Source organism: Toxorhynchites rutilus, chromosome 3 (assembly GCF_029784135.1).
Source record: "Toxorhynchites rutilus septentrionalis strain SRP chromosome 3, ASM2978413v1, whole genome shotgun sequence".
NCBI classification, from domain to species: Eukaryota; Metazoa; Arthropoda; class Insecta; order Diptera; family Culicidae; genus Toxorhynchites; species Toxorhynchites rutilus.
In genome coordinates, this window is record NC_073746.1 from 37,880,425 (window position 1) to 37,907,490 (window position 27,066).

At 42.6% G+C, this 27,066-nt stretch overlaps 2 protein-coding genes across 8 annotated transcripts in view; both read right to left on the reverse strand.

The window, feature by feature from the left end:
- LOC129772799 (uncharacterized) overlaps positions 1 to 27,066 on the reverse strand; it is a 107,869-nt gene that overhangs the window by 13,324 nt on the left and 67,479 nt on the right. For 5 of the 7 annotated variants that reach the window (XM_055776266.1, XM_055776268.1, XM_055776265.1 and 2 more), the window contains one exon: positions 19,763 to 19,897. The exons of 1 other annotated variant lie outside the window; for it this stretch is intronic. The gene's annotated coding sequence lies outside the window, so the exon portion shown is untranslated. Of the gene's footprint in view, positions 1 to 1,627; positions 1,649 to 19,762; positions 19,898 to 27,066 lie in introns of those variants that run through there. One more of the 7 variants, XM_055776271.1, reaches the window with a different exon arrangement.
- On the reverse strand, positions 24,203 to 25,960 carry LOC129773042 (uncharacterized). Its single transcript, XM_055776594.1, has one exon. It carries the CDS (start codon positions 25,958 to 25,960, stop codon positions 24,203 to 24,205), a length of 1,758 nt encoding a protein of 585 aa, XP_055632569.1.

Below are 27,066 nucleotides of genomic sequence, written 5' to 3' on the forward strand. Positions count from 1 at the left end.
ATATCATGTCCCACTGTCGGCTCATGTGAGCTTTGGAAAAACTCAGACGTCTTCCGATCTGAGATGGTGTAAGATGAGGAGCATTAACCTTTTAAACCCTCTCCATGTGACCCGAGTAACATTTAAATTTAAATATTGCTTTATTTGCATAAGCGATTTTAAGGTATTCGCAGCTGTTCTAGCTATTTCCCGCTTATTCCGGTCACAGAGCTTCGATTTACGTGGAGCTCTATCCTTCTTGCCGTATCCTTGAGGATTGGTCAAATAATTGAGCACTACTTGATGCGATCGTCTAATCCGACTAGAAATTTCTCTGATACCAACATTTTCTTGGAGAAATGCATCGATTTATCTTTCTTTTCTCTCCGTGAGCACTTTGCCCTTTGGCATTTTCCAGATTTATTGATCAAAACAATTAAAACAATTGAAAAAATAACTGGTCTTGACATTTGAAAAATACAAAACCATTGGTTTATCTTCAGTGTTCGCACACAAACATATGAAAATCATGCAGTGTATGGTAGTCACCAATACCAATACTCTAGAATATAAGTTGATATATTGTTTGTTTACAATGGCATAGAGCAGCTTATAGAAGTTGGACAGAGTGTAGCATAGTAAACGAATATTAATGAATTCGAGAATTCGATTAGTATGCAATTCGTCAGAATCCGTATGCAGTAAAATAGTTTTTAACTTAAAAACCATTTCCGGGAGATCAAAATATTCTTTTTGAAAGTTTTACGTCAACAATAAGGCCATGTCTTGTGCACCACCTTCCACATTTTCGACATTGTATTGCATTCTTGGAGAAATTTCGCTGATTTAAGACAATCACGGATAACAACTATCATTTGTATAGTTTTCCCAAGCACAAGAACTCGAGTCCGTTATATTTTTTCAAACGGTTTTCCCATCTCATACCACAGCACATAAATAGGATGCACTCTGTCGGAGCACTTTCGTTGTACACGTCTATGTTGGTTTCCATTTCTCCATCTGCAACTGAAGGATGACGAGTGGCACTGAAAAGGATTAAAAAGTGGCTGGCTAGAAACAACCCAGTGTGGGGGAGGGAAAGAAGGTTTCAGGAAAAAAAAATCAATAGCGTTGTTGGATTTTTTTTAAAGCGCAACAAAATGGATTGCTACTCTCGCTTTCTTTGTAACAGAATTCTCTATTTTTTCCGGCAATAACGCGGGACATAGAGATATTGCGGCATAAATATTTCCATCGATGGGAATACGAATAAATAATTCTATCCAGCTGGAGGGCTGTGAAAGCTCCCACGACTAAATCGAAATTCAATATCGTTTACCTGAGCTGCCCTGTTTCATGCCGCGCTCCCGCTCACCGTTTCACAATACAAATTGACTGACGTCGTTTCTTCAGCGGCACCGAATACCTCCGTATGGAAGCAATCAATTTGATTAGTCTGCCATACGATCCATACGATCCATACTCTTTCGTTTCCATTTCTCTGTAATTACACACAATTCCACCAAACGCGCATTTCACTCACTCACTCTCGCTCTCCTTATTTGTCCGGAAATAGCATGCGTCGATAGTTTGTGTCAGGTCAATGTTATGATGAGAAAAACATCACATGCACTGCTTACCTACTTACCCGGCGCAAAAATTCTGCCTTTTCAAGGCAAACTACGAATGCTTTCACTAGCCGTGATAAATTCTTATACACCCCAACAGCCGGAAAATTGTCACTCAATCGAAGCAGCGTCGGCGAAAGTAACCAACGTGGTGGCGTGGCACACATATAGCCATTTTGAAGCATGCAGCGGAAGCGTTAATTTCCGATTCCGATGAAAATTACTGCAATCGTTTGCCGGTGATGGGGCTTCTGTTTTTCTTTTTCGTACTTATGCACCGAGTGGCTGTACTTGGAAGCATGCTCCTCGTCCACGAAGTACTGCAGCGCACGTGGTCTCAGTGCGCCGCAAGCGCGCCCAACCAAAGGCGTGAATTTGATGAACACAGAACACTTGGAATAAATACATATATTATTGTTCCGTCGTTTGGTTTTTTTTCGGCGCGGCGCGTAAACAAAAGCTTCGTAGAGATAGGTACACATCGATATCGGCAGCGACAAAAACGCACCGATGGCGGCATAATAATAAGTACAAAAGAGAAAGAAATTGAAGTTGCTGAACACTTCATGAATGTTGAACGGAAGCACATACCCCCAATCGACGAACGATGTGGAATCGTGGTGACTTGTATCCCCGATAATCAGCGCACAATTGGTGTACAAAAAGAAGTTACGTTGGCCGTGAATTGGATTATTGCATTGTGTATGGCGTGGCGGTTGGCAGCAAAATAAAATAGGTTATGAGTCAAAATAGGCCACGCAAACATTCTCAGACATGACTAGAATGTTGATGCACACTTTGACCTGCTTATGTTCTAGTTGGTTTCGGTCGTATGTCTGGAAAAAAACGGGGTGTGGTCGTCACCACCAGAAACCTGACCCCTAGAGGTTATTTAACTGATTTCACGTTAGAAGCATTCAAAAATTCAAGCAAAAAAATATCGGTAAAAGAAGAATCGCCGATAGAGTTAAACAGACCATGGTGAGTTACGAAGATCTAAAAAGTGGCTCCAAGCCGATTGCAATTAGACGTCCGTGAGTCCCCAGAGGATATATGTAGCGTAACACGGGGTGAGTTGGACATACGGGGTGATTTGGACCACCCGTTTATCGTAAAAAGTATGGTTTAACTTGGATTTTTTATAATGTCGTCTCCTTTTATTGTTGAACCGTATGTACCTAACGTAAAAAGACTTTAGTATAATTCGACAGGTGGAAGGAAACGGTAGCATGAACACGGCAAGCACTTTGATTGTCAAAAAATGTGAATTTTCCGGTCGTGGTTTTAAAGTTTTTCCCGCTGATTAAACAAACTTTTCGTGTATTGTGCAGTAAAGTTCTGTTCGCATACAGAAGAGTAAACGATGCAGCGAAGCTGTAAATTTGATAACAACAAATGAAGTTAATTGCATGTTGTGTGGGGTGACATGGACACGTTTCTGTGGGGTGAATTGGCATTCTTTGGTCTAATTGATTCCAGATGCCGCTTGAAGTCGCTATAATACAGCAAAAATATATTTTGTAGAATGGTTCCGGTAGAGCATTACTGACACGAACATATGAACAACCACGGCGATGATTTTTCTATGAAGTCCTGAAGCGTTGCTGGACTACCGACTACAACGGACCTACCGACTTTTTCCCACAATGATCCACCCGACTCGAAAAATGGTTTGATTTTAGTATTGATAGAGCTTGAAATATTTAGAGTTCGGAATCACTGTTTATTTCATAACATCGATCGTAGTTGGCATCTCTGAAATCTTTTGACAGCAAACTGTTTGGGAAACCTGTATCTTTTGACAGTAAAAATTGTTGGTGTGTTGGATGGAAGCCTAGAGAAGAAATTTAATTCTGGACACCTACATTAAAAACCCGGTGCGGTGTATCAAAATTGCAAAATCACTGAGCTAAAGCGACCATGTATGAAATGTTTTCGTCAACGCAGAACTGTTGGTTGGGTGGAACAGAGGACGTAATGGAACTTACGATCGGAAGGATTAAAAGTATTGAAAACAATGAAGGCAGTATTCTCGTCTAGAAATTTTGAAAAAAAAGTCACAGGAGGGTTGTGTCCGAGACACGACCGCATAGTTGACGTAGGATTCCGTTAGGGTATCTGTCACATGCTGATTTTGGTTATGATTGAAAAATAACATTGTTAAACTCTTCGATAGTGATTTGGTGGCCCTGAAAAGGGCCGTTTTGTCTGGTTGTTAGGTATTGTTTGTTCACTCCACTAATGTCCATAACCGAGTGATAATGATAGAAAGATGGTGATTAGTAATTTGATAGTGCGTATCACGAACACGATTATCAAGTTTTCTCACCAGAAAAAATAAATTTGATTTTTTTATAGAGAAAATATATTTAAAATGGAAAAGGTAATTTCATTCATAATACTTACTTTCTGAGTGTTTACTCAACCCATTTCCATTTTCGATTTAAACCCAACGGAATACGATGCCACATGCCTCAATGCGAATTTCAATTGGACATTGATATGAAACTTCACGAAACAACCAACATAAAAGTTCCCAATTTAAATTTTATTTATATTCTATCAAACATAAGTTCTATTCAGTTCATTGAAATATCATTCTTCAATTAATCCATCGAAATATTCTTATTGGAACGAAAATAAAAAAAAACACTCATCCATCGCTCCCTACTTATTCGCCAGCACGTATGCAATCAGCAATGTCCACGCTAGTTATAATTACCACTATCCATTTGTGCGCGTCGTTGGTTAAACCAAGACGGGTCTATGGTACTAGGTGAGGCCGTTTCGTCACTAAGTTGGGTAGGGGAGCGGTACGGAAGAAAGCAGAAGGGGAATTATTTGCTTGTAGCGTGAAAGAAAGAGACTGATCAGGAGCGAGCTTCGGCACTAGCGTATTGTGTTTTGTTTACAAACAAAAACAAAAGAGATGCCACTGAGCGATGAGCATACATGTATTTTAATGTGGTTGTCATTTGTAGTTGTTTACCTTTGTTATTGTTGTGGATCGAATCAGTTGTCTGATCGTCCATAGTAAAATGTATCCGTCTAGTAGTAAATAAAGTTGTGTTTTCATTTATTGTACCGTACGCGTTTCATTAACCCTGTCGTGATATTGTCCCAGTGCAAGTCCAGGGTCCCACGGTACAAAATAAAGTTTAGGCATTCATACCCTAGAACAGACGCGTTTTTCTCGAAACTAGTTTTTTTTCCAACTGGCGTACACGATATCTCAAGTTCTACCGAACCGACTTATGTCGGAATTATATGAATACAATCTGTATGCATCTCGCACGAACCAATATAAAATGATATTTTTTCAATTTTACTATTTTTAAAAAATAGGAACACGTAAAATTGTCACTCAATAGAAAAAAACAGTTTTATTTTCTGTTTTCTGCTTTTTTTTGCCAAAAACTACAGGTGAGTTGTACCCAGCGGCGTAGTGAGGGTAGACAACGCCCCCCGGCAAACTATGAGAACGGCGCCCCTAAAAATATTTATTATGTCGATTTTTCCACTAGTTTTGAGATTGTAATATTTGGAGAGAACTACTCACTTATAACAATGTTCACAATGTGAGCAGTTTATTCGCAGCTTCGCTTATTCTCTAGTCAAATCCTTGCCTTGCGTGCTTTAACTAAAGCAAAATGATTCACAATTGCACCTAAATCAAGGTCTGCTAGCGAATTTTGCTGAAATTGCGTTCGCACGATACCACTGTCAGGAAAATTCGGAGCGCCGTCGCGATGTTAGAATGAACTGCTTCAAGAGAATATCTGAGAATAATGTTCCAAATGTCTAAAGGTGTCGAAAAGGTCAGGTCAGAGAATAGATCCTTCACTTGCGTCTTAAAAACTTCCACCCCTGATACAAGTTCCTTTGTATGATCGTCTGAAGAATACTTCCGTTCGAAATTTGACGCAGTCTGCTTCAATTGATTCATGCTCATAGATGTTAATCCGTCTTCCGTTATAAACGAAAAACCGGATGCTCTATCCGCTATAGTTTCTCCAAGCTGTTTCAACTGTATACACAGCAGTGGCGTCGACTGAGGAGGATGCGGACCACCTTCGGGTACACGATTTTAGGGGTGCAAAGTGCTCCGCAAAAAATGAATCAAATATTTCTGTTTTATATCAAACTAGCTGACCCGGCAAACTTCGTCCCGCCCAAAATTTAGAGTGTCTATTCACCATGGAAACGATCGTGTTCCCTAAAACATTCGCATGACAAACTTGGCTTCATTTGCTTGATAAGTTTTCGAATTATGCGAATTATGTCTTTCATTTGTATGGTAGCTCGCGCTTAGAGAAAGGGTGGAGTGTCTAACCATTGTAAAAACATTTAATGCACCCAAAAATCTCCACATGCCAAATTTGGTTTCATTTACTTCATTAATTCTCGAGTTATGCAGAAATTTGTGTTTCATTTGTATGGCAGTTCAGTAGGTTGCCGAGTCCATAAGAATCAGACAAACAGACAGACAGACAGACAGACAGACAGACAGACAGACAGACAGACAGACAGACAGACAGACAGACAGACAGACAGACAGACAGACAGACAGACAGACAGACAGACAGACAGACAGACAGACAGACAGACAGACAGACAGACAGACCAGCCGTGGAGCTGCCGGCCTAGAATAGCACTTCGGGTCTTGGTCCCTGTCCCTGTCGTAGAAGGCGACTAATCGGGTGACAACGCGAGTAAGGGCGCGGTAAAGCCTATGGAGATTGCACGGGTGAAATACCGTGTACAGGAGCAACGTAGGGAGTGCCGAGCACATCAGGGTTGACGCCAGTAAGATCCTGATTACGACATACTGGTACGACACGGAAAACGGACATGTTAAGGATGAGAACTACTTTCGACGCTAAAGGCTGACAATCGTGCTATCCTGTTCCCTGAGTAAGGAAGGGTGACACCTTCCTGAAACGGCGTGTGGGCTAATAGCGCGGTTGCCCCCGTCCCGGTAATAACTTGGCAAGTCTTCGGGTACGTTCGATGCTCGTCTAGGCTTAGGCACTAGGTACTAGGCGTCAGATGTCACATTCCTGACTTGCGCTGATCTGGCTCTGAACACGGTCCCCATGAAGGACCGTGTCAACCCCCTGCATGGCCTCACTGCTTGCATAGATAACCATGGGATCACTGATAGCGACTATGTGCAACGAGCGGAGATAGCGGCCCGGAGTTGGGACCCAACAACAAAAATGAGTTTCCAAACAAATTCAACAGAAATCGAGAGCGAAATCGAAGAGGTTGGCATCTTTGCCAGAAGGGGACAGGTGATGAGATCTCCGCCGCTGAGCCAACCACCAGCACCAAAATCCACAAGCGATAAATACATCGGAGAGCAACCAAACCTGCAACACGAGAAAACTAAGCTGGGTGAGGCCAAAAGGGCATCTGATGAACTCTACGAGTACATTAAGCCTCGCAGTAACGTTCACGCCGTCATAAGGACCTTGACGATTAAAATCAAATCGGCGCTTGCAGCAGCCGAACGCGAGCAACAATTCTGGAGAGCAAAAGCTGAAAAGGCGGAGAACGCACAAGAGAATGTGCAGAGTAAGCCGATAGAAGCGATCTCGACACCAATGAGTGACAGTACCCCGTTAACCGCGAAAAGGAAAAGACTAACTCCTGAAGAGAAAAGGGCAGCAAAGAAACAGAAAGATGGTAGCGAAGTGGCTAATGGTGAAAGCAAACAGAACAACGAAGAGATAAATGAGTGGAAAAAGATCGAAAGAAAGAAAAAAGAAGAGAAGAAGAAAGAAAAATTAAAGCCTAGGCTGGAGAGGCCAAAGCCGGACGCTCTGATTGTGGCTACAGCGGGCGCTGCAACATATGCTGAGATCTTGCGGAAAGTAAAAGAGGATCCGTCCCTGAAAAATCTCGGAGAAAACGTGGCCAAAGTAAGGCGAACTCAAAATGGACAATTGCTGTTCGAATTAAAGAAGGACCCAACGATTAAAAGCTCAACTTATAAAGAGCTTGTCGAGAAATCGTTGGGCGAAACAGCGAAAGTGAAAGCTCTGTCCCAAGAAACAGTGGTAGAATGTAGAAACCTGGATGAGATCACTACAGATACCGAATTGAAAGAAGCCCTGAATGAACAGTTTAAGCTGGGAGAAGTCCCCATATCAATCAGGTTGAGGAAAGCATTTGGAAATACCCAAATAGCAACCTTAAGACTGCCAAGAACCGCAGCCAGCAAGCTGTTGGAGGCTGGTAAGATGAAAGTCGGATGGACGGTGTGCTCCCTGAGAGCTATCCAGCAAGTATCTAGGTGTTTCAAATGCATGGACTTTGGCCACCAAGCAAAGTACTGTAAAGGACCTGACAGATCGGAGCTCTGTATAAGATGCGGCGACAAGGGGCATTTGGCAAAGAATTGTACGAAGCCCCCAAGGTGCTTGCTCTGCACGACTGAGGAAGAGAAGGACCACGCTACAGGGGGACCGAGATGCCCGGTCTTTAAAAGGGCGATGGCAGCAATAACCAAATGGAGGTAACCCAGATAAACCTGAATCACTGCGACACGGCGCAACAATTGCTATGGCAAGCCGCATCAGAAACCAAATGCGATGTAGCGATCATAGCAGAGCCGTATCAAGTACCTCCAGATAACGGAAACTGGGTGACCGACAAAGCTAGAATAGCTGCAGTGAAGACAACGGGAAGATACCCCATCCAGGAAGTGGTATCCAACGCATATGAAGGGTTCGTGATAGCCAAAATAAATGGAATCTTCGTATGTAGCTGCTATGCCCCCCCGAGATGGACGATAGAGCAGTTTGATCAGATGCTCCACAATCTAACCGAAGATCTCGTAGGAAGGAGCCCTATAGTCATCGGCGGAGACTTCAATGCCTGGGCAGTGGAATGGGGTAGCAGATTTACCAACACGAGGGGCTTTAGTCTGCTGGAAGCTCTGGCAAAGCTGAATGTGAGACTGGCCAATGAAGGTTGCACCAGCACCTTCCATAGAGATGGTCGAGAATCAATTATTGATGTCACATTTTGCAGTCCGACACTGGCATCAAACATTAATTGGAGAGTGTGTGATGATTATACTCACAGCGACCACCAAGCAATTCGCTATACCGTCGGCAGCCAGAACTTAGTAAAAAGACGAATAATGAGAACAGAGGGTCGAAGATGGAAGTCGAAGGAATTCGACAAAAATCTCTTCCTGGAAGTACTCCGAGAGGAACGATCAGTCAATAACACGAGCGCCAGTGAATTGACAAGTATAATGGTGAGAGCATGTGACGTCGCCATGCCGAGAAAAAGAACACCGAAAAACGAACGCTGCCCAGTTTATTGGTGGAACGAGGTGATTAACTCCCTTCGCTCGGACTGTCTCCGAGCGAGAAGGAGAATGCAGAGGGCTAGAACTACTAGCGAAAGAATAGAGCGTAGAGAATTATTCAAAACGGCAAAAGCCGCCCTTAAGCACGAAATCAGATCCAGCAAGAGAAACTGCTTCAAAGAGTTATGTCGCGATGCCGATGCGAACCCTTGGGGCACAGCATATAGGGTAGTGATGGCCAAAATCAGAGGCCCATCGATGCCCCGTGAAAGCTGTCCGGATAAGCTGAAGAAAATCGTAGAAGGGCTCTTCCCGAAGCATGATCCGATTACCTGGCCAGCAACGCCATATGGCGATGATGAAGAACGCGTCGAGAGAGTGTCAACAGAGGAGCTGATTACGGCAGCAAGAAAATTAAAAGTCAACAAAACACCTGGCCCCGACGGAATCCCAAATGTGGCGGTTAAAGCCGCAATACAAGCGAACTCTGACATTTTCAGGGCAACGCTGCAAAAGTGCCTGGATGAGGGGTACTTTCCAGACATGTGGAAGAAGCAGAGACTGGTGCTACTGCCAAAACCAGGGAAGCCACCAGGGGATCCATCCTCGTATAGACCGATTTGCCTCCTTGATACCCTTGGGAAACTGTTAGAGAAGATCATCCTCAACAGGCTGTCGAGATGCACAGAAAGTGAACACGGACTCTCGAGGATGCAGTTCGGATTTCGGAAAAATAAATCTACGGTGGATGCCATCTTGTCAGTTGTCGAAGCAGCTGAAAAAGTGTTGAAGCAGAAAAAACGTGGAAATCGATTTTGCGCAGTAATTACGGTCGACGTAAAAAATGCGTTCAACAGTGCCAGCTGGGAAGCTATCGCCGAAGCGTTGCACAGACTGACGGTACCAAACTATGTTTGTAAGATCCTGAAAAGCTATTTCGAGAACCGAGTTTTGATTTATGACACAGACATGGGACAGGAGTCATTTAACATAACAGCGGGTGTCCCACAGGGTTCCATCTTGGGTCCAACACTATGGAATGGAATGTACGATGAAGTGCTGAGGTTGAAGCTTCCGCAGGGTGTAGTGATTACCGGCTTCGCCGACGATATATCCTTGACGGTAACAGGCAAGTCCCGAGAGGAAGTAGAAATGTTGGCTACTGAGGCAATACAAACTGTTGAAGATTGGATGAACGATGCTAAACTGAGGATCGCACACCACAAAACAGAAATGGTGATAATCAGCAACCACAGAGCAGTACAGCAGGCAGAAATAACAGTTGGGGCGCATACTATCGTCTCCAAACGCGAACTTAAATACCTGGGTGTTATAATAGACGACCGACTCAATTTTAAGAGCCACGTGAAATACGCGTGTGAAAAAGCGGCTAAAGTTTCCACGGCGTTTGCTAGGATAATGCCCAATAATGCAGGGCCAAGCAGTAGTAAGAGGCGCCTTCTGGCCAGTGTAGCCACTTCGATATTGCGATACGGTGGTCCGGCTTGGACAGCAGCGCTTAAATTACAACAAAACCGTAGACTGTTGAACAGAACTTACCGGATGACGGCGATGAGAGTAGCCAGTGCCTATAAAACGATATCTGCGGAGGCGGTATGTGTCATAGCCGGATTGGTTCCTATCGAAATCACTCTGAGCGAAGATAGTGTGTGCTACAATCTGAGAACGACAAGCACACAGAGCAATAGAGAAGCTCGAGTAACAGCAAGAGCCGACTCCATGAGGAAGTGGCAGCAGGAGTGGAACAGCACCCCTAACGGTAGATGGACCCACAGACTGATCCCAAATATAATCAATTGGGTACAAAGAAAGCACGGTGAAGTCAATTTCCACTTGACGCAATTCTTATCCGGACATGGTTGCTTTAGACGGTACTTGCACAGATTCGGCCATGCAAGTTCACCGTTTTGCCCTGAGTGTGATGGAATAGAGGAAACGCCGGAGCACGTGGTTTTCTACTGTCCTCGCTTTGTCCAAGAAAGAGAACAAATGTACCGGGAGATCAGCCCAGATGTGAACGCTGGAAACGTTGTTCAACGAATGTGCGAAAAAGAGAGCACGTGGAATGCGGTTAATTCTGCTATTACCAAAATACTCACGATGCTCCAACGAAGATGGAGAGAAGAACAAAGAAGTAGCAATTCATAGAGATGAGTGCATGAGCACAGCCTCCTCCCGAAGTAATACCAAACGGTGGTTCCGGGGGGGGAAAGGCAAGGCGCATAAGAGGTGGTTTTAGTGAGTAAGAATCTCACACTACCCAGTCAACATGGCGACTGGGTGTCTATGAAGATCTCCACCTTCTTCACCAGACAGACAGACAGACAGTCGCGGTGGCAAAAGGTCTAAAGTTGAAAAAAGCACCCGGCCCCGACGGAATCCCCAATGTGGCCCTGAAATCGGCGGTCCTTGCTTTCCCCGACATGTTCAGGGTGGTGCTGCAGAAATGCCTGGATGACGGTCTCTTCCCTGCGGAATGGAAGATACAAAAGTTGGTGCTGCTCCCGAAACCAGGAAAGCCACCTGGAGATCCAGCGTCGTATAGGCCTATTTGTTTGTTGGATACTTTGGGAAAGCTCTTGGAAAGGGTTATTCTCAACAGACTGGTGAAATGCACGGAGGATGACCACGGATTGTCGAAAATGCAGTTCGGGTTCCGGAAAGGAAAGTCGACAGTGGACGCTATTCGGACAGTTATCGAGAAAGCTCAGGTCTCGCTTAAACCAAAACGAAGAGGCGACCGTTACTGCGCGGTGATTTTGATTGACGTGAAGAACGCCTTCAATAGTGCCAGCTGGGAGGCCATCGCCGAGGCGCTACACAGATTGAAGGTCCCTAGCTACCTGTACAGGATACTGAGGAGTTATTTCCAGAATCGGATCCTGGTATACAACACAGACAGGGGACAGATAGTGAAGAATATCTCGGCGGGAGTTCCACAAGGTTCCATCCTAGGTCCTACGCTTTGGAACACGATGTACGACGGTGTTCTAAGGCTGAAGCTACCCAGAGGTGTGGAGATCGTGGGCTTCGCGGACGACATCGTAACAACGGTAATCGGCGAGACGCTTCAGGAGGTGGAAATGTTGGCGACTGAGGCTGTAGACATGATCGGTAGTTGGATGGACAGCGTAAAGCTCCAGATGGCACATCACAAAACCGAGGTGCTGTTAGTGAGCAATCGTAAGGCAGTGCTGCGGGCAGAGGTATCGGTCGGAGGACATACCATCGTTTCGAAGCGGGCGGTGAAGTACCTCGGAGTCATGATCGACGACCGGCTGAACTTCAACCAGCACGTCGACTATGCATGTGGGAAGGCGTCAAAGGCCATCAACGTGGTGGCGAGGATCATGCCAAATAGCTTTGGCCCAAGCAGCAGCAAGAGGCGTCTCTTGGCAAGTGTATCTTCGTCGATACTGAGGTATGGTGGCCCTGCCTGGTTGGCGGCTCTGGAAACCCACCGAAATCGGAGGAAGCTGAACAGCACATTCCGACTCATGGCCATGCGAGTCGTAAGTGCTTATAGGACCATTTCGACAGAAGCTGTGTGTGTAATCGCCGGAATGATTCCCATCTGCATCACTCTGGCGGAAGATAGCGAGTGCTACAAGCGACGGGAAAGCAGAGGTATCCGGAAATTGATGAGAGCGGAGTCGTTGGACAAATGGCAGTATGAATGGGATACGGCAGAAAATGGTAGATGGACGTACAGGCTGATACCGGTACTTTCGACCTGGTTGAACAGGAAACACGGTGAAGTTAACTTTTACTTGACGCAGTTTCTGTCTGGGCATGGCTGTTTCAGGCAATATCTACACCGGTTCGGGCACGCAGTTTCACCCCTCTGTCCGGAGTGTGGAGATATGGAGGAAACACCGGAGCACGTCGTTTTTGTCTGTCCCAGGTTCACCGAAAGGCGCGAGGGGCTGCCTGCACTTCATGTCGGGAATATTGTGGAGGAGATGTGTCGCGACGAGATGATCTGGAATGCCGTGAGCAGTGCAATCACACAAATCATGTCGGAGCTGCAGCGAAGGTGGAGGGCTGACCAAAGTGCTGACAACGTCCGACGGTGAAAGGTGAACAACGGCGACGGCTGTTGCAAGAGATGGTACCTCACGACAGACAGACAGACAGACAGACAGACAGACAGACAGACAGACAGACAGACAGACAGACAGACAGACAGACAGACAGACAGACAGACAGACAGACAGACAGACAGACAGACAGACAGACAGAAATCCATTATATATAGATTGGATTTTTAACCGTTTTTTTAGATTTCATTGTATAACTACAACACAAATTAAATCCCCAGACACTTCCGCACCGGATGCGAAAGCTTTACTCGACGCCACTAATGCACAGTATGGGTTCTTATGATGCAGCTTAAGCAATAACTATCCAATGTTTATCAAAGTATTCTTCACAGTAATTGAGGGGCTCAGAATGCAAGGGGTGTAAGTGACTTGATTGATTTCTCTTCATCAACTTTTTATTTAGTTAATAACTCAACTGCAAAAACTTTCCAATTTAAGTTTGCTATAGAATCCGATAGATGAGGTTCCGACCTATTTTCCACATTGGTAAATACAGCTGGGAATGTATTTGCAGCTAAGTTATGACCCAAAGAGAGAGTCGATGTAGAGAAATCGATCAAATCACTTACACCCCTTTCATTCTAAGCCCCTCAATTATAAATTGGACCGCATGCCTAACAGTACCCGATTTTTTAAATTGTAAATTAATTGTTCACACTAACGTGAATAAATTAATTTTTGAAATTGTGTATCACAACATTCATTAGAGAGGTTTAGCATGATCCATCGAGCAAGCCGTATTCGAGCAATACCGTATTCACCTGATATGGCACCGTGCGACTTTTTTTTAGTTCCCCTAGTTGAAGTTGCCACTTCGTGAAAAGAGATTTCAGTCGATTGAGGAGATCAACAAGAATGCGACGAGTGGACTAAAAGCCATTCTTTCGTCGGCCTATCAAGGATGCATGGAGAACTGGGTCAAGCGTTGGCACATGTGTGTTGCTTCAGATGGATCATATTTGGGAGGAGATTTGCCTGAAATTTGACTCTATTTTGTTTTATTTAAAAATTCTCGGTACTTTCTGATCGTAGCGTACATGAATATGGATTTTAAACAGCTCACAAGCTTGGAATTTTATAAGGCCACTGCCAGCGGAGATGTCCATAGTAAATTTGAGTTCGTTTCGCTGATAAATCTGCCAGGAAGCGCTTGATTTGGCAAAATATTTGCTGCTATGGACAGAATACTAAGGTTCTCGTCACAAACACGTTTAGGAAACAGTACCTACAGAAACGTCTCCTTCCGTTTATTAAGGCTCAGAAAGGTCCGATGAAGTTTCAAGAAATTATCTGCATTTGGATATAAAAAACATTTTTGTAGCTTTAACCAATCCGGAGATACAAATGGATTTGTGAATCCGGATTCTAAATGTTTCAAGCCTTATCTAAATAAATGCTCAGAAGAAGTGTAAGATCACTAGTAGGCTGGAAATATTCTGACGCGGAAAAACCGAGCAATCATTGGAACGCAGATTTGCGCGCGAGACACCGCCGCTTCACACGGCGGGTCGGCGGTGGACTCGGATTGCGTCGTCTTGGCGGCTTCGGCTGCCCCGATTCCTTATCCTTCGCCCCATTAAATTGACCTCAGAATAAATTTCGAAAAACAAAAATTGATTTATAATAGGAATTCCACTTTTTCTCCTGTGAGGCATGATGTTTTCCCGCGTCACAATATTCTTAGCCTACTTGTGACATTTGACTTTATCCAGTGGCGTAGCGTGACCGGGTGACACCTGGGGCAGGTGCTATGGATGTCACCCCTTCAATCAACACGTGTTATCATGTTTTTTTGTTTTCTAATTAAAGGTTAAATATACTGAACCAGAACACCTGTTCATTATTATATTAGAACAAGAAAACAATCAGCAAATTCGACAAAATTGACAAACAAAGCCAATCCATTGAGGCGCGCCTATTCCATCGTTGAGCGCAATAAAAAACCTATTAATTTCATGTTTGAAAAAAATTCTTTTACGAGATGCCACAAAACGCAAACGGTTACTAACAGCTATGCAGCTATGCTATGCTTGCCATTCAGCTCGCGTCAAGAGCATTTGCACAATATCAGCGTCGGTTCCCGCTCCAAAAAATATTTATTTTATGAAAAATAAATAAAAAAACATTTTAAGTTAAACGGTTTAATTGTGATTAAACATAATAATGCACTAAAATCTAGAAAATAATTAGGTAAGTAGTAGTTAGCAGTTATCACACCTCTCCTTCATTAGTCTAGGGCATTGATAAGACTAAAATAAAATCGTGGGACATATGATGAAGTCGCTAATTGTGGATAGTGGTAATCCAACGTGCTCCACGATTTTATTTTAGTTATTTATTTTCTAGCTTTTAGTTCATTATTATGTTTAACCACAATTAAACCGTTTAACTTAAAAAGTTTTTTTTATTATTTTATTTTCTATTTTGAGTACATTATCTGTTTATTAGAATATTTTTCTACAATAAAACCATTGCACTGTATTCTATCAGTTAAATAATTTCATTAGATACCGATATTGAGTGGATTGCAGAACATACATAGTGTGTTCTCCAAGTCAAGTTCGTTCGTTTTATACACATATCTAGTGATCCCCGATAATCAATCGATTAATCGATTGATCGAATACTTCCTACAGAAATCGAATATTAATCGAACGAATACTGCGCCACCAATAATCGAAGCGAACTAATAATTTACGTCGATTTATCGTTCCAAGCCCAGAGAAAAAAAACGTACGGCCGCTGCAGTTTTATCCTGAAAATCAAGCATTATCTTTGACGCTCCCCTCAACTCGCAAACGAAGCTCAATGCCGTCAACGCGAATTGAGCTTCGTTTACGAGTTAAGAGGTGCGTAATATATAATGATTGATTTTCAGGCGGAATGAACACTTTTTTGATTCCAGATAACTTTCTAGCAAATGTGAAATATTAGTCTAACTAATTACTTCCCTCAGTGTGACGATTAATCGATTAATCGATTATTTGGGGCGATTAATCTTATCGAATCGTGCTCCCGTGGCCGAGTGGTTAGCGTCAAAACCTAACATGCCGGGGGTTCGGGTTCGATTCCCGTTCTGGTCGGGGAAATTTTTCTTCAAAGAAATTTCCTCTGACATGCACTGTGGTCACGCGTATTCTAGAGCTTGCCACTCAGAATACATTCAAGGCGTGTTATTTGGCATAGAAATCTCAACTAAGTACTAATGAAAATGACGCAAGTAATACTACGTTGAGACGGCGGAGTTCCTCTAGGAAAGTTAGTGCCATATAAGAAGAAAGAAGAAGAATCTTATCGAATAACAAACTGCTGAAAAGATTCGATTAATTTCAAAAATTGGGGATCACTACACATATCTCAATCATATCTCAAATCAATTTGTAGCAGCGGCCAAATTGGATTTTTCAAGATAAGCAGTTTCAAAATGACAGCAGAGATAAAGGTGTTTTAAAAATTCGGTCAGTTCCTATTGGTCGAATTTCTATTGATGTGGGACAACCCTACAGGCGTACAAACAGTTCAAGCTAAATGAAACCGTTTAATAAAGTAATTTGCTATTTTGTGATTGCGGCCATCTTGGACTTGGATTTTTCATGATCTAGATCTACTATTCAAGCCCTTTCATTTGATACCCATAATAAGGTTTTGAGAAAATATGTAGTCCGTCATTTTGTAGTGGCAGCCATCTTGGATTTGCATTTTGCATAAATAACCGTGTTCTACTAGTGAAGCCCTTCCATTTGATACCCATAGAAAAGTAGAAAATATGTAGTCCGCCATTTTGTAGTGGCAGCCATCTTGGATTTAAGTTTTTCATAAATAACTGTGTTTTACTAGTCAAGCCCTTTCATTTGATAGAGTTTTGAAAAAAATATATACATGACGCCATTATGTGGTGGCGACCATTTTTGGATTTGCATTTTTCATAAATAACTGTGTTCTACTAGTTAAACCTTTTCATTTGATACCCATATTGATGGGGTTTTGGAAAAACCCATCTCGATGAGGTTTTGAGAAAATATGTGATCCGCCATTTTGTAGCGGCCGCCATCTTGGAATTTCAAAATCAAGAAATACGCAGTTTTATAATAACTACAGATAAAGGTGTGTTCCAAATTTCAGATCAATCGTTCAACAGAAAGCGGGTAAAAATTTCTATTAATGTGGGTCAGCGCTACAGACAAACATGTTACAAACATACAAGCTTAACACCCTATGCAAAACATTAGCTCATTCGAACTTCATATATTAGTGTCGCAGACGTTAAAATTTTAGTTTTTTGAAAAACGAAAGATCACCGAAAATCGGGGTTTTCAAAAAAAAAAAATTGTCGATGCCAAATGTCTTCAAATTGCGTAACTCTTCGAGATTTACTGTTTTTTTAACTCTAAAAAATATTTTCCAACACTAATAAATGAAGTTCGAATGATATTAATAACTAATATTTTGCATAGGGTATATTATCGTGCAAATCAACTTTTCGCAACAAGTTCCGAATGAAAAATCGAGATAAATATTTTTATTGTACGTTTCGTCTCGTATTCCGAAAGTCCCAGAGTGTCGATTTTTGACAAAAAAAAATCAAGATAACAGTAGATCTTGACGTTTCATGCAATTTTAAGACATTTGGCATCAACTTTTTTTTTCGAAAACCCCAACTTCCTTTTCTTCCCCCCTTGGGTGATTTTTTGATTTTCAAAAAACCCAAACTTTGACCGCTTTGCGCCACTCTCCCTTAAGTCCGGAGGGCTGATATTTGATATGGGGTGTTTTTTCGAGGTGGTGAGCATTTTGTATAAGATAACTTTTTGGAATTTTAGGGTCGGTTTTTCCCATACATCCATTGACACCCTAATGTACATCTTTCAAAAATCAATATTTTAAAACTATAGTTGATGAATTCCGTCGCACACACCTGATTATAACTAAGAATTTTTGAAAATGTCCTTGAACTGTGTATTCGAAAAGGATGAATCGTATCTTCGGTCCAGACTGCTCATAATTATGAACTAAAGTTTTTTACCCGGACGGCATCCCTCAGTCACGTGCGAATGTTCGATGTTCTCATTCTGCATATCACAGCATGCGGTCAAGCGGAGTAACCTTGAGTCATAAGCTAAACCAGGAACAAGGTAAAACTACGATAAATTACTGTTTTATGTTCCACTGCGAATATGTGCTTCGGACTAGGAACGGAAACATAACAAATGAACGGAAAAAAAAATTAAGAACAGAAACTCGAAGATAACAATAATAATAAGCGCAATAATGATGACAACAGTATTTATTTTAATGGGATTGGTTGATTGTCCATGCGAACGCATTAATCTAATGATGATGTGCTATCGCAGTCGCAGTCGCAGCAATGTTTTCAGCTTCCCGTGAACGGGTGCTAGTGCTAGTGTCGTTTTTCGTAGTTTCGTACCGTAAGTAAGTATCACGCCGTAGATCCCAAAACGAAACGAATCACGCGGGAAGAGTGTGAGTGGAGAACATTATTAGTTGATTACGAAATTGTAGCAAATCAACTCGACCTCCTCCTCGGACTCGAGGGCCCCGGGCTCTGTGTGTCTGGGACGGAGTGGTGCGAAGGGACGACGGACGGATTTTGATAAATTGCCATCGCTTCTTCACTTAGGCAAGGCCGATCCCACAGGTTATGGAAACTAACACTGGAATTAGGAAGAGGTGACGGTGTCAATTAGGAAGAGGAGACGGTGGCAAATGGTTACCGGTGGTTTATTTGAGCTGCAAGTGGAATAACAGTAATGAAGTGACTGCTTCCAGTACAGGAGAGGGTCAGGTGACACCGATAGATCGATTAATTAGCTATTGGTCGCTAAGTGAACCAAATAGCAACAATGCTAACGGTGTCTGGAAAGCAAAGTTGACTAGAACGGCTCTGTCGCAGGCTGTGTTGACGCGGTGTCATATTTGTGTTTACGTTCCCAATTAGCGCGTTCATGCAGGGTAACGCTGAGTAATTTGAAAGTGGATCAACCTGTAAAGTGTTTACTTGCTTTCCACAATACATCTCCCATCGGGGTGACTCATATTCTCCATTCCTTCGCGTGCTTTGGTGATTTCAGTTCCCTCTGGTGCGCGCCCAGTGACCTGGTTCGAGCCAATCGATGTGCGATTGGCCTCGGGTGGATACTTGGTGCGATCACATGCAGTGTAATTTGAGGCACCAGCTTATCTCAATTATTCAGCACGCTGGAGGGTAAAAATGACGGAGGTGATTAATTTTTCACTGGCCGCTCCGACCTGCCAATAGTCAAATGGTGAAATGACCACTGAGAGCGCCCGGACTGACAGTCCCCGGTGTCGCTTTCAATTATCCCCTTGACCGACAGAGGGTGAAAAATCGGTGGATATGTGGTGGATATTTTCCAATTAGGTCATTCCGCATGTTTCAGAGAAAATTGAATTGCTGCTGTTGTTGTCGCTTTGGAATGTAATTGCTCTCCCGCTAATGGATTCGCTATACTCAACACGCAAAACAGCTGTTAAATCGACCAACAACACTGTCCTCGTGTACACCGCCGCGTCGTTGACAATATTACATGTGCAAGCGGGTTCTGATTGCATTTCCCAACATATCGAGGGAGGGAAAAACTAGGACTCCAGGAAAAAGCTTCCAATCGGGACAGGTACGGAACATATTGACATAGCGGTTGTTATCGATTGCTGTCTGTATCACTCACCCTCTCTAGTTGGTCGTTTTTACCAGGACTGCTGGTGGCGTCACTTCCGGTTTTGCAGCCCGCATGTTACTCTGTCTCGGCTCGGTCGGTCGATGTTTTGCGGCAGAGCCTCCGTCAAAACGATTTATGTGCTTCCTGGAACGAAAGAGAAGAAGAGCCCCGGATATTAGAGAATTGTTCAAACTTATCGGTGATGTTGAAACGAGGACTGGGACCGAGGTGGGCGGCCGGGAGGAAATTCTCTATTAATTTTCATTAAGTTTTACCACCCCTCCCGCGAGCGAGACTACAATGAACTAGTTCGGCAGAGGAAAGAACGATACAAAACGTTGAAAGTAGAGGAAAAAAAACCTAGACTCGAGGAAACTCGTCCTCACGCCGCCGTTCAAGTTGAGCCGCTCCGGGAATTAGGGCGCATTTCGAGGCACCAGGCTTGGGTTTCATTGTTGTACGGCGAGGGCGATGGCACGAGGGATTGTCTGTTTCATAAATATCAAATTACAAATTATGTGTTGTGTAGTGAATCGCGTGCAAAAGTATAACTTTGTTTTATTGAGACTTCTGTGGCATTCCTACGGGGTTGTTGTGTCGCGGAGGACGATTGTCCGATTGTCGGCGGTCAGACTTTGGAAGGCTGCTTCCGTCTTGCAACACGTATAAATGTTTTCTATAAGTAAATTCCATATAATACTTTGGAATGTAATTATTGAAAAAAGCTATGGCTTATGAAATCGAAAATGTGGAAAGGATACGTTTTTGGCATTCGTCTCGTGGATTCCGAATGAATCTTATTCGAATTCTGAAATCACTTCAGTTTTGAACAAAATACAATTATTTAAATCATATTGAAGTGGTATCAGCAATACGTTTGGAGATCAGAATAAAAAACATCAGCAAAAATAAAGACGATAGAACCGCGTTATATTCTTATAATGATTTAAGCCGATTAAAACATCTTCCTAACAATATAATTATTAAATCTCATACCATCAAACTGAGCCAGTTAAAATAAAAACAGACTGGTTGTGTCACGCAAGCTATGTAAAAAGAACATGTGTGGATACTACATTATCACATTTATTCTAGAGCACATCAGTAGAATGAACCCAAAAATATCTACAGCTGCATTAGGCAGAATTTATAAGAAAGATACAGCTTGTCGACCTACCAGTAAATGGCGTGCTGAATTGATCTATTTTCGAAAGCAGATTGCTAAGCTAAGTCAAGACCAATTTTGGCCGACATTTGAAGAGTTTTATTCGACATTAGCTGACCCGGCAAACTTCGTCCTACCCAAAATTTATTTTTCGTTATCACATCCACGTTTTTTTACTAAGCGCTGTTCATAGAAACATTTATTGCCTCCTAAAACCTCCACATGCCAACTTTGGTTTCGTGTGCTGGATTAATTCTAGAGTAATGCCGAAATTTGTGTTTCATTTGTATGGCAGCCCCTCCTTAGAGAGGGGGAGCGGTGTCGAGCTATCATAAGAACCTTCACCGGCCCTGAAAACTCCTACATACCAATTTTCATGTCGATTGTTTCAGTAGTTTCCGAGTCCATAAGAATTAGTCAGACAGATATACAGACAGACAGACAGACAGGCAGACAGAAATCCATTTTTATATACATAGAAGAAGCAATCCCATGCCAAATCAGCCGGCTGCTGACTCGAACCTCTCCGATTGTTTTTAAACTTGGTACTTATTAGAAACTACCTAAAATCTCAATTTTCTATATAATATTACCAATTTAAATTTGAACTGATTTTTTGAAAAGGCGTATCCAAAATCGTTGGTCTATCATGAAAAAAATCGTTACACGGAATCCAAACGTCTGATTAAAATATGATGTTTGACAAAGTTGTTGGAAAATGAACTATATAGGAAAAGTTGAAAAGTATTGAAATTCCATAAATTATCTAAAATTCATATCTCCATTTTGGATTCTTTTTTTTATATAATGATTATGGTCCCACCTCTCTCCCCTGCAAAGGTTTGAGCGGAACGAGTTATCTTATAGATAATAATTATAATACTGACTGGTTATCTCGCAGGCATAGATTACTAATCGAAAGAACAATTTAAGCCATTGTATGAACGTATTTATTCCATGGCATGTCGAGGGAATTTCCAACCCGGGAAGACCCTAGACCGATCGGGAATTGAACCCAATACCTATGTCCGTATTAGCCAAGAATTTACAAGGGAATTCCCGCATTATTAGATCCCCGGCCACGATGCGTTCCCGAGTTCAAGCAGCTGAGAAAACCCAAGTCTAACTCTAGCCGATACTTCAGGCCCATTACTTATATCAAGGCTTGTCAAGAAAATTTCCCACCCAAAAAATCCTTGACCGACCAGGAATTAAACCTAATACCTATGTCAGCATTAGCCTTGAATTTAAAAAAGTAATTCCCGCTTTCCTAGATACCCGACAACATTCTGCAAATGCGATCGAGACCAGACAGCTGAACAAACCTAAGCCTAATTCCAACCAATACTTCAGGCCCTACATTCAACCTGGAGTATAAACGTATCAACCAGAATCTGCCACAACACAGAAAAATCTCGATATAACTATCTGTTAAGAAGATGAATTCACGAGTATTCCGGTTGAGCTATCCCTAGCTTCCCTCTGGTTTCCGCATTATACACAGGTATGGGCAAAATCGCATCGAAATTCGTTCAACAACACTCATTCACAGATAAAACTCACCCTTCTATTTTCCGTTTATGGCTCACTTTATTTGAGACAGAAAACATTCACCTATCCTCTTCGCAAAGTTCATTCTCGATTAGAATGGGAAAATACTGTCGCGATTCCGCTCTTCTATTCTCAGAATTTTTTGCATTCTCTCATTTGCCTCATTTGCTTGAGCCAGCGAGTGTCTCTGTAAAATCATTTGGGGTGAATTGCTCCATACTAACATTTCTTCCCTTACCCTGGTAACTGTAAGTCCGTGGTCGGTGTCGTTATTGATTATATGATAGCCTCGAACCACCGATACTTGCTCAATGAAAATGGTTTGCTAACTTCAAGCGTCATTCAGTGTTTTGTGCAATTTCGCAAATGACTATCATGGAGAGCAACTACGAAGTGTACAGTGTACCCAAGTTCAAAATCAGGAAGAATGAAAATTGAAATCAGTATTGCTAAAGAGAGGGTGATCTTAAATCAATACCAACAAGTTTTACTTGCTAGTATGTGGGTGGATGAGTTTAAGTATGGATTTGTTATTAACATAAAATAACAACTCTTTCGAATTTGTTGGTGGTCCTGAGAAGAACCGATGGGTTTGAATGGCTTTGTAAAAGCGACTGAAGATGCTTGATACATGATTCATTTTTGTTCTCGTCATCACATGTTCTTGCATCACATGAACACCTAACCGAATGCGCAAATGTGTTCGATTGATCCTTCGTTTGGGCGCACAAGCAAACAATTTTGACGTAGGACAACGCCTTTCATATCTGTACCGGGGGTAAGTTCAAAGTTTCGAAAACGAGAGCGTGGTGGTTGGAGTGTAAGGTTTTGAACGTTAATACCTCTTTGCCGGCAGAACGGAGTGGTATGATAATCACTTCATTCGAAAGACAAAATGTCTAAGCGTTTAATGATTGCCAAATATTCACCCGAAACTTGTTTCAATGAAAATAGCTTTGAAAACAGGCTATTGAAATCACATAAATCCGTATATAAGCTGGCACCCGCTCGGAAATCCATTTAAGGGGGTATTCTAGTGTAGAGACACGAAATTCGATGAAAACAAGACATCTTGTTACGTCAAAGAGAGAAAATTGTTGCATCTCGTGGGACCTTTTAACGCGCTAAAAGACATACAGTAACATTTTAGAACGCCGAAAAAAAAAATGAACAAAAAAATCTCGACTTCATGACTTTTTCCCGCAATGGGAGGCCACCCTGTCTTTGAGCGTTAATAATTCATTTCCAGTTAAACAAAGTGGAATGTAATCATTTTATTCGAAAGATAAAATGTCTGTTATTAAAAACAATCGGGTTCACACCATTCCTGATAGCAATACAGTTTATTTGTTAATTCGTAGTATAATTGTTGTATAGCTTCAAGCTGAAATTTAAATTTGCTTATAGTTTGGAATCATATGGAAATATCTGCATATTACATAAAAGTGCGCTATTTAAAAACCTGGATGTTTAATTCCTTCAAAGCCTTCGAATCGTTCCTAACTTCTGTCTCTATCACATAATTGTCTGATAATCTATAATGATATATTTCCACTGAAATTAGATATCGCAAGGTTTTGAACTAACTCTAAATCCATACCTTTTAAATTCAATTAAATTCGTTTTTGTTTTTCACACATTTAATGTAATAATTTTTCCGTGATCTTCAATCGCGTGTATGCTGCTAAACGTTTTGTTCAAACTGTTATTTTTCACAGTAACCGTCGTTATGACTACATCGGCAGGTTTACTGCGATCGTGGCAACATTCCCCTCCTCGTGAGGCTGAATGGAACCCTCAGGCTCACTACATTTAGCAACGTCCAATACAGCCAGTTTGGAAACTGGCCGTCGAAATAATCCACCTTGTGTTTGAACCAGTGCTTGCCTAACTCTTTTATCACTACCAGTTATCACCTGCAGGACGCGTCCTCGTATCCATCCATTCCTTCTGGTTTCATCAATGACTATTACTAGATCTCCACATTGAATCGGTTTCGTCTCATTAAACCACTTGGTACGTCTCGTTAGAGTAGGTAGGTATTCCAAAACCCATCGTTTCCAAAAATAATCGATACGTTGTTGGATCAAATCCCAAGAAGTCCGTATCGTTTCTGTCGTAATCTTCACCACGGGTTGTTTGACCCCGGTTGAGCTTCCTAGGATGAAGTGGTTCGGAGTGAGCGCTTCTTGCTCTGCAGAATCTAGCGGTAGATATGTAAGTGGTCGAGTGTTGACAATCGCTTCAGCTTCAACTATTAGCGTTTGCAATCCATCGTCATCAAGCTTTGGATTCTGTGGTAGGCTTGCCATGGTTTTCTTTATTGAGCGTACCATACGCTCCCACGATCCTCCCATATGTGGCGCGGAAGGCGGTATGAACAACCACTTCGTTTCCGTATTGGTGAAAGTTGATGCTAAGTGCTGTTCAATTTGCTGGATTTGATCTCGCAATACCCGATCTGCCCCGGAGAAATTCCGACCATTGTCGGAGTAAATTTCGAGTGGTGCCCCTCTTCGGCATATGAAGCGACGTAAACAGGCGATACAAGACTTAGTCGACAGATCATAGGCGACTTCTAGGTGCACTGCTCGTACCGTGAGACACGTAATCAAACAGATCCAACGTTTCACTGACGATCTACCCACCTTTATCTGGATAGGACCAAAATAATCGACACCTATATAAGTGAACGGGCGAATATTCGGCGACAGACGTGCAACTGGGAGGGGACCCATTCTAGGCACTGCTGGTTTTGCTTTGAATACCTTGCACCATTGACATCGTTCGGTTACTTTTCGAGCAACAGTTCGCAGCTGGGCTATGTACAACCGTTGACGCATTTCGTTAATGATTGTTTCGGAATTGCCGTGTAGAAACTTCTGATGGTAACTTTCTGTGATGAGAGCAGTGATTCGGTGGTTTCTTGGTAATATAACGGGAAACTTTACATCTTCATATACATTTTTTGCTTTGGTTATTCGACCATCAACTCGTAAAACTCCTTGCTCATCCATCATTGGTGTTAATCTCCACAGTGAACTTGATTTATCCAGCTCCAAACGTTCGACCTCTGGCAACGTCTTGTTCTTTGCGAAAATTACCACTTCATCACGATATGCTTCCGATTGAGCGAGTTTCCAAAGTAGCACTTCCGCTGCGTGTAGCTCTTCTTGCGTCAAGTTTGTACCATTCTGTCTTCCGGATTCCTGTCGCTTCAAGCGGTCTACAAAACGGATTACGTAAGCAGTTGTCCTCAGAAGTCGGGTCCACTTTGAAAAGCGTGCGAGGGTAATTGGATTTTGCAGATTTTGAACCTCATGATGCATGTAACATGCTCGAAGTTCCTCGTCGGTGCTTTCGATGCACTTTTTCTGTTTCGGCCATTTTTCTTCGGGCTTCCATAGAAAAGGAGGACCACTAAACCAACGGCCTGATTCTTCGAGGAAAGGTCCTTCTCCCCACTTTGTGGCATCATCTGCAACATTCATCTTACTCGGAACGTACCGCCAGTCCTTAACATTCGTTGCTGATAGAATTTCTCCTACACGACAAGCTATGAATGGTCGGTATCTGCGATGTTCAGCTCGGATCCATGCTAAGGTGACTTCAGAGTCTGTCCAGTAGATGCAACGACGCAGTTGAATTGTGTGGCTTTCACGTACGAATGAGAGTAGACGTACTCCTAAGACCGCTGCCTTTAGTTCCAATCGTGGAATGGAGACGTATTTCAATGGGGCAACCTTCGTTTTCGCGGACACCAGGGCACATTTGATCGTCTCGTCTGAGTAAATATACTACTGCGGAAAATGCCGCCTCGCTTGCATCGACGAATACGTGTGCTTCCAAAGAATTGTACAAATTAGCATTCGCATTTTCAAAGTAACACCTTGGGAGACGAACTCGATTAACATGTTCCAGTAACTTTATCCACCTCTTCCAAGTTTCGTAGATTTCGTTGTTGATGCACTCGTCCCACTGGATCCCACTCCTCCAAATATCTTGCATCATGATTTTACCATGCACTAGTATACATGCCAGCAGTCCTAGTGGGTCAAAAAGACTCATGACACACTTCAAAACTTGCCGTTTAGTAGGACTCTTGCCCGACCTGATTACTAGTTCGATTTCCTCTCTGAATGATGTTGAAAAGAACAGAACATCAGCTTCGGTGTACCACATCATTCCTAGAACGCGCTCGGATTCTTTCAACAACAAATCTTTAATTGTTTCCTTTTTTGGTTCTCCCAGGTACTCTAGCACAGCTTGCTGATTCGACGACCAATTACGCATCTCGAAGCCACCTTTTGAGTGAATCCATTTTACCTGACGTGCTACCAACATCGCATCATTGACTGTTTCGAAGCTGTCGAGATAATCGTCGACATAATGGTATTTACAAATTGCTTCAGATGCCCTTGGAAATTGCTCGGAAAATTCTTGCGCGTTTCTGTTCTTGACGAACTGTGCAGATGAAGGCGAACTGGTGGCTCCGAAGGTCAATACGTTCATCATAAAAACGCTGGGAGTGTCCTTTGGATTGCTGCGAAACAGGAAGCTTTGCGATGGCTGATCGCGTTGAGTTACTTTTACCTGG

Bases quoted from the DNA above. Each gene is read 5' to 3' on its own strand.
- LOC129773042 (XM_055776594.1), bottom strand. From the start codon at position 25,960: ATGAATGTTGCAGATGATGCCACAAAGTGGGGAGAAGGACCTTTCCTC.